Raw genomic sequence first — 17,472 nt, 5'->3', positions numbered from 1 at the left:
TCATGTGCAAACAAATGTCAATGATAGTGTCCTAATGCAGGCTCCTGGGTGAAGTGAAGTTTGTTTGCGCCTGAACGCTAAGCAAAGATTGGACCAATTTAGCATCCCAGGATCTGGAAAACAAATCCCACCTCAGTCAGGAACCTGCATTTAAATGTCACAGACAACTGGAATTTGTTTTCAATTGGGCTTTGTTTTCATGCTCTGCAGGAGAAGGAAAGAGAGCAGCTGTATCTGTGCCTGTCATAGTGAACTGAAGTTTAATTACAGCTCAGCATTTTGCCTATCACGAGCAACCAAGATGCTTAGCACTTCAGAATCTGTACAGTCACTCCACAATTATTCACTGGCTTGGTACAGATCATACAAGCAATCTCCTAATCATGGTTAGCAGAACTGCTTATATTGCCCATTTCATCCATTCTCTGGTTAATATTTACTGTGCTTCAGCACAGTGTCTAAGGCTAACCATAACTCTTCCAAACCAGCTTCTAACACTGGTTTAAACCCTGGTTGTAAAGCCACAGTATCACTGCAGACTTTATGCTGCACCATAAGGGAGGAAAGGGGGAACTCAAATCTGTTAAGGAAAAAAAGAGAGGATGAAATTATAGAAAACTACTGCCAAACTCCTAGCCCACTGTGAGAATGAAAAACCTAATTTGTACTATATTGATTTACATTATGGTGGGAGTTTTTCAAATTCAGTTTGTATATGTGAAGGGGGATGATTACTGGTAATTTTTGTATTTCTTTACCTTTTGTAGATTGTATTTAGGATAGCTTTGTAGCCAATCATCCACAGTACTCTTTATCTGTCTCACAGCAGCTGCGAACACATGTTTTCTATTTTGGGGAGGAAAACTAGTGACTCTGTGGGTTCCTATTCACTTTGATTTATGATGTGCTCTCCTGTCCTGAAAAATATTTTAGACTAATCTACAGAAGGAGGTATTGTGATGTGATTGCTGTGTCAAAGCTGTTGGAATTCAGCAATGGCACTGCTATAATGCCTTTTCTAATAATTCACTCTGATCAATGGGGAGGTGTTATTTGGATATTTCAAAGCCCAGCAAGATATGGCATTTCACCAGAGTGTTTTAAATTTTTATTTCTGAACTTTAGAATATTTTTTCCCCTTGCAAAGGATTTGTACTTGTAGTATCAAGATTTTTAAAGTGGTACACCAGAAGAATAACTTCTATTTAATATTAATTATCAGCTGGAAAGGCATCAGGAGGAAAAACAATACTTTCTCTTGGGTTAACAATTTTTAGAAGCTCTTCAAGAGAAATGCTGAAATACAGACATATCACTAACTACTGCATTTTTAATTTGCATTTTTAATATTAAAATAGCTACAGAAGCAGTCTATGTTATCTAGAAAAAGTAAGCAACCTAGCCTCAAAGTTCAAAAGTCATATGGTCTCTAGGATTAATTGCATTTCAGAGGTCTAACTAGATGCAATGGTGGGAGATCCATGTATATATATGGACAGCAGCACAATGGAACAGTTTGCTTCCAGAAAGAACAAAGGATTATCCCAGATGATGCATCCCTTGTCTGAATCAGGCTCTCCACACCAGCTACTACCATTAAAAACAAACAATGCATCCTTTCATGATGGATCTCCTGGTATGATTCCTAATTTTGCCCTTTTGGACTAATGGAAATAATTTGCATGTACATTTTATCTTAGTCATATAAATACATTCATAATATGTCACCAAGTGGTAACATACCTCTCAATATGGAACTGTCATATCCCTATCTTATATCAGACTACTGGCCATCTGAACTGGATGAATGCCATCAATCCTAAACTAGAACCATGATGACAAATACGTTCTCTTCATACTTGTATATTTATCATATGCATTTGATATTTAATTATTTTAGTATTTGGTATCTGACAGTGCCCCGTGCAAGGCTGGGGTCCAAGGAGTCAGGGCACGGCAGCTGGACTGTATCGTGGAGGTTGTTCCAGCAATGGCTGTGGGGGAACAAAGACCTTAAATACTACTGCAAGGAGATAGAGATACAGGCCTCTCCACTCCAGGAGCTGGCTGTCAGTAGTTAAAGGTGTCTGCCTGGTTATGTTGCAATAGCAAATACTGTGATGGGCCTGAGGTGGTTCAGGGGTGTCAAACTCATTTCTTAGGAGGGCTGGATCTGACACAAATGGGACTTTGTGGGGCTGGGCCATGAGTGTCATAAAATATGCAGGTAGTGGAGATATAAACTTTATAATGGACACAGACAAACCCAATTAAAGATATTTTTTTAAACTTAAAATACAAACATTCTTAGAACTCTTCCAATGGTTTAAGTTGGAAAGGTGGGGGACTAGTGGAATTTGGCAATGCAATTTTTAAAATAAAACATCAAGAAAAAGCACAAGGCTCTGACTCTGTAGAAGCAATGAAATGACATCATAAACTTCTCCCCACAAGTCTACTCAGATTGGCAAAGCCTTTCCAATATAATATCCCCCTTTGGCTGTGAGTTCCCACATTAGAGGACTCACTAGGTTAGGTCCATTCAGGAGAGATAAGCTGGTTGAAAGCATCAACCCTTGTTCGCAAGGACACAACTCCAGGAAGCATGAGTTCCAGTTAGCTATAGGAAAGCTGAAAATGTAACCATCTCCACTCCATTTGAAACCATTGTAGAGTACAGACAAAGCTGCAAGGAAAATGTGGAATGAATCTTAAAATTCACCCCACATTTTCCTTGTAGCGGCCATCAAAGAAAGGCAGGAAGAACCTGGGACTCAGCCTGCAAGCTTCAAAGGATGCTTCAAAGAGCCTTTGAAGCTCCCAGGCTGAAACTGAAAGAGTCTCAGCCTGAAAGCTTCAAAGAGCCTGGGAGCTGTAAGTGCCTGGGAGTTTCAAAGGGTAAGGACAGGAGGGGAAGGAGGGGGGAGAAAAGAATCTCATGGGCCTGATCAAAGCCTTGCGTGGGCCGGATCCGACCCGTGGGCCGGGTGTTTGACACCCTGCCTTGGAATTAGTTGGGGAACGACCTCTGGTGTGGTAGCAGGCTTTGGATCACATGTGTGATAGACAGTAAATGGTTATGGCTTTAACTGAGTCTGAAAACCTTGAGTGATAGGATTTAAATGGAATTATTCAGGTGACAGAGTTACAAGTGCCTGCTGAAGGCTGACAGTTAACAGTGAGACAGCAAAGCAGATGGAGAGAGGAACAAGAAGAGGAGATTGGATTAATACCCTGCCCCAGGCCTGTAGCCACAGGGGAGCGGGGGGCATGGCCCCTCTATTAAATCCCCCTTCCCCTTGTAGGGCCCCTCGCTCAGCACTGTTGAACTTGCAACCCCTGCCACTGCACTGCCTGCCCTCTGCCCTGCCGCCTGTGCCTCCTCTGCCAGCCTGCTGCTGCCCACTCCTCCTTTCCCTTCCCTTCCTGTTGCTTCCTCTCTCCACGTGATCATGGGAGGGCCCAGGTGCAGCATGCTGTGATCATGCATGGGGGGAGGCGATGGGAAGGGAAAGGAGGGGCAGGCAGCAGTAGTGGTGGTGGCATGCTGGTGAAGGAGGCACAGGCTGCCGTGGCATGCTGGGGGGGGTGCAAAGGGAAGGGAAAGGAATGGTGAGCGGTGGCAGCGGTAGCAGTGGGCCAGTGAAGGAGGCACAGGTGGCGGGCGGCACACTGAGGGGGTGCGAAGGGAAGGAGCAGGTGGGCACTGCACCTCGGGGGGCAAAAGAAAGGGAAAGGAGGGTTTGATGGTGGCCAGCGGGTGAGTGGAGGAGGTAGGGGAACTTGTGGAGTTTGCACAAAGGGCTCGTCAAGAGGAGCTCTCTGTGCAAATGGGGCCACCTGGCCCCATGCCCTGCTCACCAAATTTCTTCCCTCAGGGGCCCCTCAACCCAAAATTCCCTGTCTATAGGCCTGGCCTGCCCTTCACTTGGAGTCCCAGAACATCTTACAATCTCCTTTCCCTCACCACAACAGACAACTTGTGAAGTAGATGGAGCTGAGAGAGCTCTCTAAGAACTGTTCTTGAGAGGAACAGCTCTGGGAGAGCTGTGACTGGTTCAAGGTCATACCAACAGCTGCATGTGAAGAAGTGGGGAATCAAACCCAGTTCTCCCAGATTAGAGTCTGCACACTTAACTGCTATACCAAACTGATTCTTGAGCTAGGGAAGTGGGAAGCCTATCCCTAACAAGTCTGAAGGAAATAGCTCCCAGAAGCTGAGGGCAATCCCTAATCAGTGGATAAGGAAGAAAATTGGAATTTATGCGATTGTTCTTCCCTTACCAACTTTAGTGGCTGTTAGACCAAGAAGCTTATGCTAGTTTGTGTAAGAAAAACTGTTAAGAAATCTCTGTCCTCAAGTTTTAAAGACCAGTCTAAATATCAGAAACAGTTACTTATTTATGACAGATTTTAATCTGCTAAAAATATTCCCATGATTCCACACTGCCCACTTATATTAAGAATTGCTGCTTCCATTCCCATTTGTCTGATGAAGTATGCTTAAGAGCATACAAAAGCTTACATTCTGAATAAAACTTAGGGTGAGGTCACACTTACATTAAATCCATCAGCAACCCATCTTTAAAGCGCCGTTATTTCGTATGTCAGATAATCCGCCGCATCCTGTTTCCCGATCAGACAGCTGCTGTTCCTTTACTGTTCCGATGGTATGCCGTGTTGATCCCGTCCCCTGCTCGATCACACAGCGCCCTCCGGAACTTCTTTCAGATGGCGGCAATCCGCATTAGCGCAGGCGCAGTGCTGGGCTAACAGAGGGTGTGTTTCTGCTGAGTGCATGTGCGTTTGCAGTAGCGGGGTTTCCGGCTATTTAAACCTTTTTTTTTTGTTTCCCCGGCAGCTCTATCGATATATCGTTGTGTCGAATTAGTGTTGCCTCTGCCTTGCGGGGCGTGTGCGGGGTGGGATCTTTTTGCAAGCGCCGGTTATTATTTTATTTTATTTTATTTTGCAAGCTCTCCAGCTCTAGCGCTGCTCCCTGGGCGCCTCCTGCCTTTCCTCCCGTTGCAAAAGCCGGGTGCAAAAAGTTGGCTCAGCAACGTTTGCCGATTCTCTGGCTTGGGGAGGGCGGCTCGCCCTGCCTGAGCAATGGACAATAAGCCCCTCTTGCAAGACAGACCCCCCGCCTACAGCCCGGCCGCCCAGGGAGGCGGCTACGAGTATGGGCAGCAGGGGGGCTACGGGACCATCCCTTCAGTCCAGCCGGGCTTTCAGCCGCCGCCCTACACGTACCCCACGGGGTCCCCCGCAGCCTACGCTGTTCCTCCTGCTGCTTCTCCGCATGCCTACCCCAACACCACCTACACGATAATCCAACAACCTACAACCACTACCTCGGTTGTAGTAGTAGGTGGCTGCCCAGCATGCAGAGTCGGAGTCCTGGAAGACACTTTCACCTGTCTCAGCGTCTTTTGCGCGATTGCCTTTTTCCCTATCGGAATTCTTTTCTGCCTTGCGTTGAGGCAACGGAGATGCCCTAACTGCGGGGCGACGTTTGGTTAAGGGCTCCATCGACGACACAGACGCACAGAGGCTTTTGGGGAGCCGTAACTGTATTGTAGAACCTTTTCTCCCTCCCTGCCCCCCCCAATGTAAATGCCATGTACAATCACGTTGATGCTTCAGAGCTGATTTTGTATAAGTGTGACGAAGTGAAATCTTTTGCATGCAAAAGCTGTTCCAGGGGCATGTCTAATGCAGGGCGCGAAATCCTTACCCGGCTTCTTGTTTAAATGCACCTTTTGAAAAAATTTAAATAAAAATGGCTCTCTTTTTTTTTTGCACTACTTTTCGGAAAAGATCGCCTCACATGCTGGAAATCTCGATACTCGCATATCGAGATTTCGATATATCGCTATTACGCAATAAACTAAAATATAAAAAAAAAAAGGCCGGGCACGCACGTTTCGGAAGCCCCCCCCCCCCAAATTAAGCTTAGGAATACAGCCGCTAATAAGCAATGTTTTCGAGTTCCTTCCTTCGATGGCGCAGTGATATGCATTTTGTTTGTGGCGGGAAGCTGGAAGCGGGAAGCGCTGCTGTGACTCAGCAACGATTGCCCGTTCAGATGCTCCAGAGCGCTCAGGAAGCGCTCAGGAAGCGTCTTGTTCCGGATTAAAAGCAGTAGCAAATTAATCCGCGAGCAAGGCGCATCAGCGTGGAACGGGCACGGGCTAAGCACGCTTCACAGATGTGGACGTGTGAACGTCCGGGTAAAATCCGACATGCTTGCGGGCTCAACTCATGCCCGTAGCGGGGTTTTTTGGACGTCTTAAAGGTGCACTTGTCTACTGCTTTGTTCTATTGCTTCAGATCAACACAGCTGCCTACTGGGATCTAATAACCTACAATAGTTTTTATTATTTGCAGATTTTAGCAGCAGTTCCATGTTGGTATATCATTAGGATTTTCAGGCTTTTTACTTTCAGGGAACACTTCCACTCATTAAATAGATTGCCAAGGAAACACCGTACATCTGCCACAGAACCCTAGCACTCTGCACTTTTGTTCAGTGCACATTAATTTGGGCTTCAGCAACACCAACTATAAATGTGTTCTAGAACAGCAATCTTCAAGTCTTCAGCCATGGTCAACATGAGCCCCCTTCTGCTGCTTTACAGAAGGAGCTGCAATTGCATAAAAAGACACCATAGTCCCTATTTTTTTAAGCAAGCACTAGAAATAAAGTTTGTTGTTAGAATAAATACAATGGGCTCTAAAAAGAGGCACTGGTCAAGTGCCCCAGCCTTGGGCACTCAGTGTCAATTTGCTGTGGCACCATAGCATGGCAACGACATGCAGACACTGAAGCTCAGAATTCTTTTCATCTGCAGTGGATTACTGCCACCTTTTCTTGTTGTATTTGGCCTTGCAGCTCTTAGCATCAGCATGTGCTTATGGTGTGATTTGTCTTTTTGGGCCTGGCATGGCTGTGCTATGGTATACCATAGGGTATGCACCTCAAGATGGCCATTTTCTGTAGGGAAAGTGACTCCAGCTTCAGCTGACTGAAAGCTGACTTCAGATTTCCATCTCCTCCCCCTCACTGCAGCCTCTACCTAGGAAAAGGACCATCTTTCTTTGCAGTGAAGACCAAAGCAGCTTACATCATTCTTCTCTCCCCTTTTTGATCTGTGCAACAACCCTGTGATATAGAGTAGGCTGAAAGTCTGTGAGTGGTCCATAATCACCCCACCAATTTCCACAGCAAGAACCTGGGTCTGGCAACCCCTGTTCTGAAGTGCTAATTGCTACACTACACTGGCTGTCCTACGGGGTCTGCTGCTGAACAGAAGCAAGCTTAGTTAAGTTATGCCAGTCAGGTGACATAAAGTGCTGAGGGTGCTGCCAGGCATAGGGTAGTCAACCTTCAGGTGGAGCCTGAAGATATCCTGGTATCAGAACTGGATTCCAGACAACAGATCTCTCTCCCCATCCTGGAACAAATAACTGCTTTGGAGGATGGGATCTATGGCATTATATTCAGCTGAGGCCTCTTGCCTCCCCAAAGTCTGATTTCCATAGACTCCACCACAAAATCTCCAGGAATTTCCCAACCTGAAGCTGAGACCAGTCTCCCTCATCTTATAATGATGAATTTGATTTTTTCCTACCTAAATGCAGAAGTTTAAACTTATCCCAGTTAAAATTCATTTTATTGGTTTTAGCCCAGTTTTCCAGCCAATCAAGATCATCCTGTATCCTGACTTTGTCTTCTACTGTACTTGCAAGCTGCGACCCCTCCCAATTTAGTATCATCTGCAAATTTAATAAGCATTCTCTCTATTCTTTCATCTATAAAGATATTGAACAAAACAGGCCCCAGGACAGATCCTTGTGGCACTCCACATCACAGATCCTTGTGGCACTCTCCAAGAGGATGAGGAACCATTTACAAGCACTCTTTGGTTGCAATCTGTCAACCATTTACAAATCCACCTAACAGTAATAGCATCCAAACCACATTTTACCAATTTATCAACAGGGATATTATGTGGAACTTTATCAAAAGCCTTACTGAAATAAAGATAAACTATGTCTACAGCATTCCCTGATTCAGCAGGGTAGTAACTTTCTAAAAAAAAAGAGAGATAAGGTTAGTCTGACATGACTTGTTCTTGAGAAACCCTATGCTGGTTCTTAGTAATCACAGCCATCTTTTCTAACTGTTTGATGAGTTGTTCTAAAACTTTTCCAGGTTTAGACATCAAGATATCAGTAGTTACCTGGATCTTCCTTTTCCCCCTTATTGAAGATGGGGGACAACATTTGCGTGCCTCCAATCATCTGGCATCTCACCCGTTCACCAAGAATTCTCAACAATAATGGCCAGAGGCTCAGAAATTACATCTGCAAGTTCTTTTAGTACACTTGGATGCAATTCATCTGGCCTCAAGGACTTAGATGGCACCTGAGGGGGGGTTTGGCCACTGTGTGACACAGAGTGTTAGACTAGATGGGCCATTGGCCTGATCCAACATGGCTTCTCTTATGTTCTTATGTAGTTTCATTTAAATATCTCTAAGCTGATCCTAAGCTGCAACTGCCTTCTCTCATCATGTGTTCTGTTTTTGCCATGTTAAGCACCTTTTCCTTCACAAGAGAAAACTGAGGAAAAGCAGGAATCGAGCTGTTCTGTCCTCTCTTCATTACCTGTTAAAATTTCACTTTCCTGTCTCTGCAAAGGCCTACTATGTCCTTGCTCTCTTTTTTTGGTACTTCGAACATAAGAAACCTTTTTTGCTGTTTTAGCCTATGGTCATACTGTGCTTCTCATAGGCCATGGGATTCTACCTAGCATAACTTTAAGTTTGTCAAAATTTGATTTCCTGATGTCCAATGTACACATTTGACTATGTACAGTTTTTCCCTTCTCCAAGATTGTAAATTTCAAAATTACATGGTCACTACTACCTCCTCAACCAGTTCTTCCCTGTTGGTGAGAATCAAGTCCAAGACAGAAGATTCCTTTGTTTTCCTCTCCACGTTCTGGAAAATGAAGTTGTCAGCAAGACAAGTCACCTTTTACCTTTTGTTTTTAGCAGGTTTGGACCTCCAACAGATATCCCATCTCTTTGTAATCTGTTATAGGAATGCCTCATCCAAGTCCTTTGCCTGGTTGGATGATCTATAGCAAATCTCCACATAATATCACTATTATTTCTTAATCCTATTATTTTTAAGCAAAGACTCTCGACTAAACTAAGGCTTGTGTATTCTCTCACAAGTATATACCTCCTTTACATATAATGCGACTCCTCTGCCCTTCCTTATTTGTCTGTCCCTTTTAAATAAATTGTACCCCTCAATTCTAATATTCCAATTATCATATACATACTGGCTCTGGCTGAAAATTAGCCATTTACAAGTCCCAGTATTACATTTTATCTAGTCATAGCCATGGTGGGTTTTCAATCCAATTAGGTTTTTCAAATCTTGATGAAATATTAACATGTAAATCTGCCTTACACAAGTCCAGTTTAACCGTATTGCCAACTATATATACTGAAACGTGGACCCTCCACATGTGAAATATACACTCTGTACCTGAACTATGGTCCCTCCCTAAATACTAATTGCTTATCTTTGACATGAGTCTATTTTTATTCTTCCTGTGTTAGGGAAGACATTTGGCCGCACTGTAGCAACTAATAACTGTGCATTTATAAGGTAGTAAAACAGTTCTCCATAAATGCCTGTAGTGCAAAACTAAGGAGGCTAAATCAGATGTAAATTATCATTCCATTAACTATACCGCAGATTTTACAACAGGCTATATATTGATTGACAGCAAAATCTAAAGATAGTCCACTCTTTCGGATCACTGCACACTGCCAAAACATATTGACTAACACTGTTGAACTTAGGATATTTGGATTATGTGCAAATTAGATGTAAGCAAAATAAATATCCCTGTCTGCTCTGAAGTTGCTCCAGCTTTGTTTAGTTTTCAGCCTACATAGTATTAAGGAAGCACAAAAACAGATGCATCAAAATTTAGTATGTGTTATATCCCCAAAGACGTAACACTGTTATAAACATTAGTCTGCGAATGTGGTTCAAGATGGAAGGCAGAAATGCAAGTAATAAAGATGCCTGTGATTAAACGGTGAAAGGACAGAGGTGTCAATAAGCAAGCAAAACAATTTATTTTCCACCTGTGTGTTCTAAACTATTTTCTAGTGCTAGCAACAGAGAGGCTTTTTCCATGCAATAATACTGCATCTTGGTGGAACTGTGAATGATAAATGTACAGAGTGCTCACCAAAAGCAATACTCAGGACCATCACTAACAGGAGGTCAAGAAGCAAAAATATGAAAATGGACCCACAAACTACATGACATATGGCATAAATGTCCTGTACAAAATGAGGGAGCATTACCTTATTTAGATATGCATTCTATAACTTGTTTTGAAATGTTTGAATTACACTAGGCATTTAAGAGATATCTCCCTGAAGTCACGTTAGGAAAAGCACTCCATAAACTATAAAGGACACATGATCCCTAGAGCTCAAGCAAGACCAAAAAGAATTATAATACATTTGGAAAGCTGTGGAAAAAGAAAAATGGGGCTGAACTTTAAAAAAAATGACAGTAGCACACACACGACCAGGCTTATGTAAACTGAAGGCTACACAGGGCTCTCAACGTTCGTATGGCTTTCCTTTTGATATCTGCAGGAGATAGAATTGATCTGGCACATCACTGAAGTTCCCACACCACTTTTGGTAATATATGAAGTAGCCAACAGAAGACTATCATGGCACCCACAAAAATAGGATAAGGTAAAACTCTTCTCATGGTAACATGGATAGCCTAGACTAGCCCAATTTTATCAGATCTTGGAAGCTAATCAGGGTTAGACCTAGTTAGTATTTGAATAAGAGACCACCAATGAAGTCCAGAGTTGCCAGGCAAAGGCAGGCAATGGTAAGACACCTATCAGCATCTCTTGCCCTGAAAACTTTTTGAGCTTGCCTGCAACTTGAGATTGGCTGCAACTTGATTGCAAACAACAACAACTTCAGGGAAAGAGGGAGTAGTAGAAGTCCTTCCCTTGTGGTATGGGGTAGATTCCAAAACATTCTATAGGGGGAACTTTCTGATCAAACTTGAGATGTAATGTTGACCCTTCCTAACTTGCTTCTTTGTTGATATAGCTCTTGATGGCAAAAGTTTTTGTTTTTAAGAATTTTACTATTAAAATTTATTCCACATCCCAGAATACTTTGACTTTTCCTCTTCCCCCCTTTTTGTGGAGTGATATGTATATGGCATGTTCTAAATAAACTTTATATTTAAAAAAAAAACTCCAACCACCACCTCAAAATCTTTCCCTGTGATCTGGCCACTTTTCATACACAAGGAAATTTTGAAGCGTGAGAACAAACCAACATGAAATTTCACACTATGCAGTTTAAAGCTGTACAGGCCAGAAAGGGCTATATCACAGCTATCCTATTCTGGTTATGCTTTTGTTAGCCAAAATGCCTTTTTCAAGTAAATTTGGGGCATTTTAGTCTTAGGCAAGATGGCATAAATAGCACGAGGTTGATAACTTACATCTATCAGGGTCCGTTTTTCCCAAGAGCCACTTAGTCAATGATGAGAGTTTGTTAACTAAAGCAAATTATATTTTATTGGGGAAAACTCAAGCATACAAGATAAAAACACACATTCAACACAAGCAGTTCAGAATTAAGAAAAACAGTTGTGAAAAGATAGAGATGTTTACATTAACAGGCAGATCAATGATGGGGTTATACATTACCTGTCCAACAAGAAGCAGGGGTTTCAGCAGTGAAAGGTGGGGATCATGAGACAACCAGGGTCACCTGTAATAAGGACCCAAACTGATCAGGAATGGGGATGGCTCTTCCAGCAAGGTTGGGGTCTGGAAAGAGTCACACCTGAATTGTAAAAGGATCTGCCTTAAATAGCCAAATCCATAACCTGAGGCAGGAACATGTGATGGGGCTTCCTGGCAGATTAATGGTTTCCAAGAAATTTAACAAGACACCCGGAGAGCAATTAATGCATCTCTGAGAAAAAACATACATTAAATAAAGAAAAAACTGGAGTGGGCAATTTAAGATCTGATGTTTGTTATTGTGACACCTCTTGGGGAAACCGATTGAAGTGATGGTGAACCAATAACAGCTGAGACTTAAATGAAGAGTTATAAGGAAGCCACTGGTCCCACCCCTTACTGCAGGAAAAATTAGGTCCCTTCATCTTCAAGGAGTGGCATCCAAACACTACAGTGGTTATCCAAGGCCCTATTTGGGTTCTTCTGCCTTCTGAGATTGGGCAGGTGGCAACCTGAGAGAGGCAGAAAAACTTTAGTCAAGGCATCAAAACTCAGGAACTCTCCCCAGGGAAATTAATTTACCCTTTTCAGTCACAAGAGAGTTTTTAGTTTTGTATTGTCTTGTCTGCAGTTCCCTCAGTGATCCCTCCTTCTTACCCTGTTTTAATTCCTGTATTTATCTTTTGATATGTGTATTTTAGCTTCGGTTTTAATTGTTTAAATGATGTGTCTTTGTTTGGTTGAAATGTTTTTTAATGTTTTTATTATGAATATTTTCAGTCTGTTAGCCGCCTTGGTGGCCTTGATGAAGGAAGAAAGGCTGAGTATAAATTTTGCAAATAAAATAGGGAAATAAATCTTCCTCTTGTGCCCAGCTAAAGTAAAGAAGGCCTCAAATCATCAGGCATGTGCACCCCTGCCCGGTCCAGACTTTAGTCATAGCTCTCAGTGGGAGCATAATGCCAGCAGCAGCCCCTGATCAGTCATGATGAGTTTCTCCAAACAAGAACTCAGCAAGCACTGAAGTGGGCTGATTATGAAATAAGCTCTGAGATTGCTCTCCCTACATGGAGTCCCCCTCTACTGAGGATTCCTTTCTTCCTGTTTCAATGGACCAAGGGCTGGCCTGGCCCTTCCACTAGGCAAATTAGGTGTTTGCCTATGTGCTAGCCCTGGGGATGTGCCGAACTAGGCATTCCCATGTGACTTGCAGAGGCTTCCCCGCTCTCCTACCAGCTTTCTTGCTCTTGCACCCATTGGCTTTCTCACTCACCCACCAGCTTTCCTGATGGCCTGCCGCCTTTCTCCCTTACCCACCAGCTTTTCTGCTCACCTACTGCCTTTCTCTCTCACCTGCTGCCTTTTGACCTTGCCTGCTGCCTTTCTCGCAGCATGGCAGAACTTAGAGACAGGTATGAAGTTCTTGTGTTATGCTGGGGATTGGAAAACATTACCCTGGAGGTCCCCTCTGCAGAGACGTTTGGCAGTGTAGAAGAGAGAAAGGCAGACCTGATCCTGTGCAACTTATGAATTGTGCTGGGGACTGGAAAACATTTCTTGCATTGCGCAGATGGTTGGCCTACAGTATCCTGGAGGTCCCTTCCAACTCTGTGATTCTGTGTTCCTATGATGACTTGGGAGGTGCTTGGTTTTGGCGGTGAATTTGGTTTCCAGTGCGGGGGGGGGGGGTGCCAGAAGTTAGGCTTGCCTAGGGCACCAGATAGGCTAGGGTTGGCCCTGGCCAAGGGAAGCCAAGGTCAGAATGCTACCTCTTTTACCTTCCACCCTCCTGTGACAGATAATTTCTCTGTTCAAACTTTAAGCAATTGAAATGCAAGTCCCTGGGAAGCAATGGAGAATTTTCCTGTTCTGAGAGAGGGAAGTCAGAGAAGCACTGAATGGAAAACTTCTCAGTCCAAGCAGTTATGTGGCCCATAAAGAAGTCAAGTGTTGTCACAGGGCAAAACCAGTTCATATGAAAGAATGGTTCATCAGGTCCACTCAAGAGGGGTGCACAACTATCTGACTTATACACCCCTCCCTTGCAACTTGTGAGGTTACCACCACACAGCATCTTTATTGCTTTTCCATCTCAGAGGATGTTGAATCAAAATTGCCTGGACAAGACAATCAAAATAAGAACTAGGCTCTTAGAACTTATCTACATGATCCTGGAATGTGCACCCAACCTACAACTTTTTTTCCTTTGCTACTTCTGCAGGGGTGGACTGGCAAAAGCTGCCTGGAAAGGGGCCAAGCCCCCTTACAAAGTATAGGAGGGAAGGAGGAAAACGGCCAAGGCATGGCCCCAGCCCACTGACAGACGGCTGAGAGGGAAGGAGCAGACTCACTGCAGTTGCAGCTTCTGCTTGACTCATACCTGGCCACACTGTATAGGCTGGGGGCCTCTGGTATGCAACAGTTCCTATGCACTTCACCCACCTTGCAAGGCATAGGCTGCTGGCTTGCAACAACAGTATCTCCTAGCATTTCTGCTGGAGTTGCCAGCTCAGAGCAGCAGTGGATCCTGCCCAATTTGCCCAGGCTGCCCCAGGGTCAGGGCACTGGCATCCCCAGCTCATCAGCCCTCCGGGACTTTCCCAGTGGTCTAATGGCCACTCTGCCTCCATACTTCTGAAAGTCCCTCCAGCAATACACCTAGTTTCAAAGAAACAGTGCTTTATGAGTGTAAGAACAGTGACAATTTCATGAGAGTAAAATTGGCAAGTTTTTTAAAAAGTTATTTACAGCACAACTAAAGACAAAGCTCAAAAACAAAGGAAAACATCCTTGGGGGGAAAAAGTTGGGTCATTGATTCTGGGGTGGAGGGGGGAGAGTGATTGTCACAAAATGATCTGTGTAAGGAGAGGATTTGTGTTACTCATCACTAGTGATGCCCCAGTTGTTAACCAATGCAATTGTTAATATAGCTGACAGAACACTCAGGTTCACAATGAAGGAGCCCCCTTTGGAGGCGGGGGGACTGTATGTTATCTGAATGCAGGGAAAGTGTCATTTCACCACAAGAGAAGCTAAAATATAATAGAATAAAATATAAAATCCATCAATAGTGGAGTGGCTGCCTCACAGGGGTATTGCAAGAATAAAAGGGAAGGTGGAACCATGTACACCACCCTGAGCTCCTTGGAGCTTCCCCCTCCAAAAAAACAACTAATAGTTGAGCATCCTCTCACTAAAAATATTTTTGTACACTAATTTTGGAACAAAGGCATGCCACATTTTAAGTGTAGTAGAACTAATATGGCTGCACATTCATTACATTCAGAGACACCACACTTACATTGCCATCCTGAGGAGAGTTACACTCTTTTTAAGCTCATAGATTTTAATAGATTTAGACGGATGGAACTGTTTAGGATTGCATTGTTAAGCTGTTTTTACCCAACATGCATTCCAACAAACAAACAAAAAACACTATGAAATGTTCTGCTTTCTTTGGTCATTTTTTACAAGCTTGGTGTGAGAAAAGTCTGACATTGTTCTTTTCTTCTCAACAGATTCAGGGAACAATCTTCCCAGCTCCAAGTTTTGATCCGGTTATGGATGCCCAGATGGTAGGAGGTGCTGTACAAGGAATAGGTTTGTATGTGTGAGAGAGTTATAACCTTTAGTGTGGTATTTTCTTAAATCCCACTGTGCATTTATCACCAATCTCTCTTTAAAAGAGAGATATTTTCCCCACCTTTCCCTCATGTAATTAAAAAGAATATATGATGCAAAGAATGGTTTACAATCAAAGAAACCAAACACTGTAGTTTGGGTAATTATAGCACATGAAGTAGTCACAAAATCCTGTTATGACTTTTCTAGCAAACAATAGACAATATTTTTTCTACCACTTCTTTACAGGAAAAAAAAATAGAAATTTAATTATATCTAGAGTGCTACTAGATATAATAAGTAAACTCATAGTGCAGTTCTTACACCCTTCTAAGTTTCTGGAAGTCATTAGGCTTAGAATGGTATAACTGTTTAGAATTGAACTGCAAGAATGAAATCTAAGAGGGCATCCACACTTTCCCTAAAAGTGTTCAAGTCAAAAAATGTCATGCAACACCTCCCAAATGTTTTTCAGACTCTCCAAATCTTAAAAAAGCCATTGGGGAATTTATCATTAGGCCTTTTAAAACATGAAAGTAGAAATGGAAAGAACCCTTTTCAGGAATTGGCTCAGCAGATCTGGACCGATTCCCCACTAGCCCTGTCCTGGTCTTGCACGCCTCTTCTCCACGGCACTTCCATCCAATATCGCACAAGCTGCCCTGGGGCAGTGACTCACCCCGCCTCTTTCCTGTGGCAAGCAGAAGCCAGTTTTCAGAGGATTTTGCTTGCCGCGGGAAAGAGGCAGGGCAAGTTGCAGCCCTGGGGTAGCTTGTGTGAAATCTGATGGAAGCGCCACAGAGAAGAGGCGCATGAGACCGGGACAAGGCTAGTAAGGAATGGGTCTTAAATATATAATACAGCATCTGCCACAAACTCCTGTGCTGATTCTGGACTTAGGTTTGGGCTCCATGATGGAATACACAAAGTCTGGCATCAGCGTCTATATTTGTGTTGTAAAACCCTAGTATGATTTAGGGATGTCCCCAGACTGCAGTAAACCTCATCAGATACATTCAGAGTATCTGGAGCTTCATGGGATTGATGTAGTCCTCAAAATGGATGCAAATCACATATCTACCCCCTCTGCACAGCCCTATCACAGCCGAAGACATCCTGAATTATGCTGACCTCCAATTTGCCAATGGAATGCATCAGCAATAAGGCATTCTTGTGCAGGTATCCCCCTCTTTCCTTTATCAGATCCTATGAACTCCTTTATAGGGCTGCCAAGCTCCAGAGAGTGGCTGGAGATCTCCCACTATTACAACTGATCTCCAGGTGACAGAGATCAGTTCACCTGGGTAAAGTGGCCACTGTGAAAACTGGACTGTATAGCATTATACCCCACTGAAGTTCCTCCCCTCCCCAAAACCCATCTTCCTCAGGTTCCACCCCCAAGTCTCCAGGTCATTCCCAACTTGGAAATGGCAACCGTATATGTGCATCTTTTTGTACATTTCAATCAAGCACCATTCTTGCAAAAAACACTACTAGGTATATTAACCATCAAGCAAGCAAGAATATTGCACTTGAGAAAATAGTTGGGACCTTTATTCCTAGTAGTTTGTAAAACAGATGAGGATGTTTATTTTCACCAAGGTTGAAGATTTCATTCTCTATTGAATGTCAGGTAACAGAGTTTTATTAATCTATGCTTCAACTGGAGTGATTCAGGGATTTTTCCCTCAAGTAAAATCATTATATACAAGTCATAGGAAATGTCTGGCTTCTTTGGAAATAAATACATCACAGTTATTTTACTTTTAAAAGCAGTGGTTTTCAAACATCCATAAACTTGTTGGTGGAAGAATCCTTATGCACTAGCCTCTTTGAAGGCACTGGACCCTATAGTGCTTCTCACTCTCGCCTCACATGGGGGTGTTGACTGGAATTGTTGGGTCTGTGTCCTAGAACATATATACAATTACTCTTCAGTTGCTGCATACTGGGGTGGGGGGAAGATCAATAGCGTTGGGCAAGCTATCTTCCAGATAAACCATCAGCCCTTAATTAT

At 43.3% G+C, this 17,472-nt stretch overlaps 2 protein-coding genes across 2 annotated transcripts in view; both read left to right on the top strand.

Moving 5' to 3' along the window:
- Nucleotides 1-17,472, top strand: part of ANXA10 (annexin A10) — a 51,576-nt gene that overhangs the window by 13,416 nt on the left and 20,688 nt on the right. Inside the window, exon 2 of the mRNA XM_060246555.1 lies at nucleotides 15,353-15,434. Coding sequence (XP_060102538.1) covers nucleotides 15,353-15,434 — 82 coding nt within the window. The remainder of the gene's footprint in view (nucleotides 1-15,352; nucleotides 15,435-17,472) is intronic.
- On the top strand, nucleotides 5,110-5,795 carry LOC132577527 (membrane protein BRI3-like). Its single transcript, XM_060247317.1, has one exon. It carries the CDS (start codon nucleotides 5,110-5,112, stop codon nucleotides 5,521-5,523), a length of 414 nt encoding a protein of 137 aa, XP_060103300.1. The 3' UTR covers nucleotides 5,524-5,795.

This window comes from Heteronotia binoei, chromosome 9, assembly GCF_032191835.1.
Source record: "Heteronotia binoei isolate CCM8104 ecotype False Entrance Well chromosome 9, APGP_CSIRO_Hbin_v1, whole genome shotgun sequence".
In the NCBI taxonomy this organism is placed as follows: Eukaryota; Metazoa; Chordata; class Lepidosauria; order Squamata; family Gekkonidae; genus Heteronotia; species Heteronotia binoei.
This window is presented reverse-complemented; position numbering and strand designations above follow the sequence as displayed.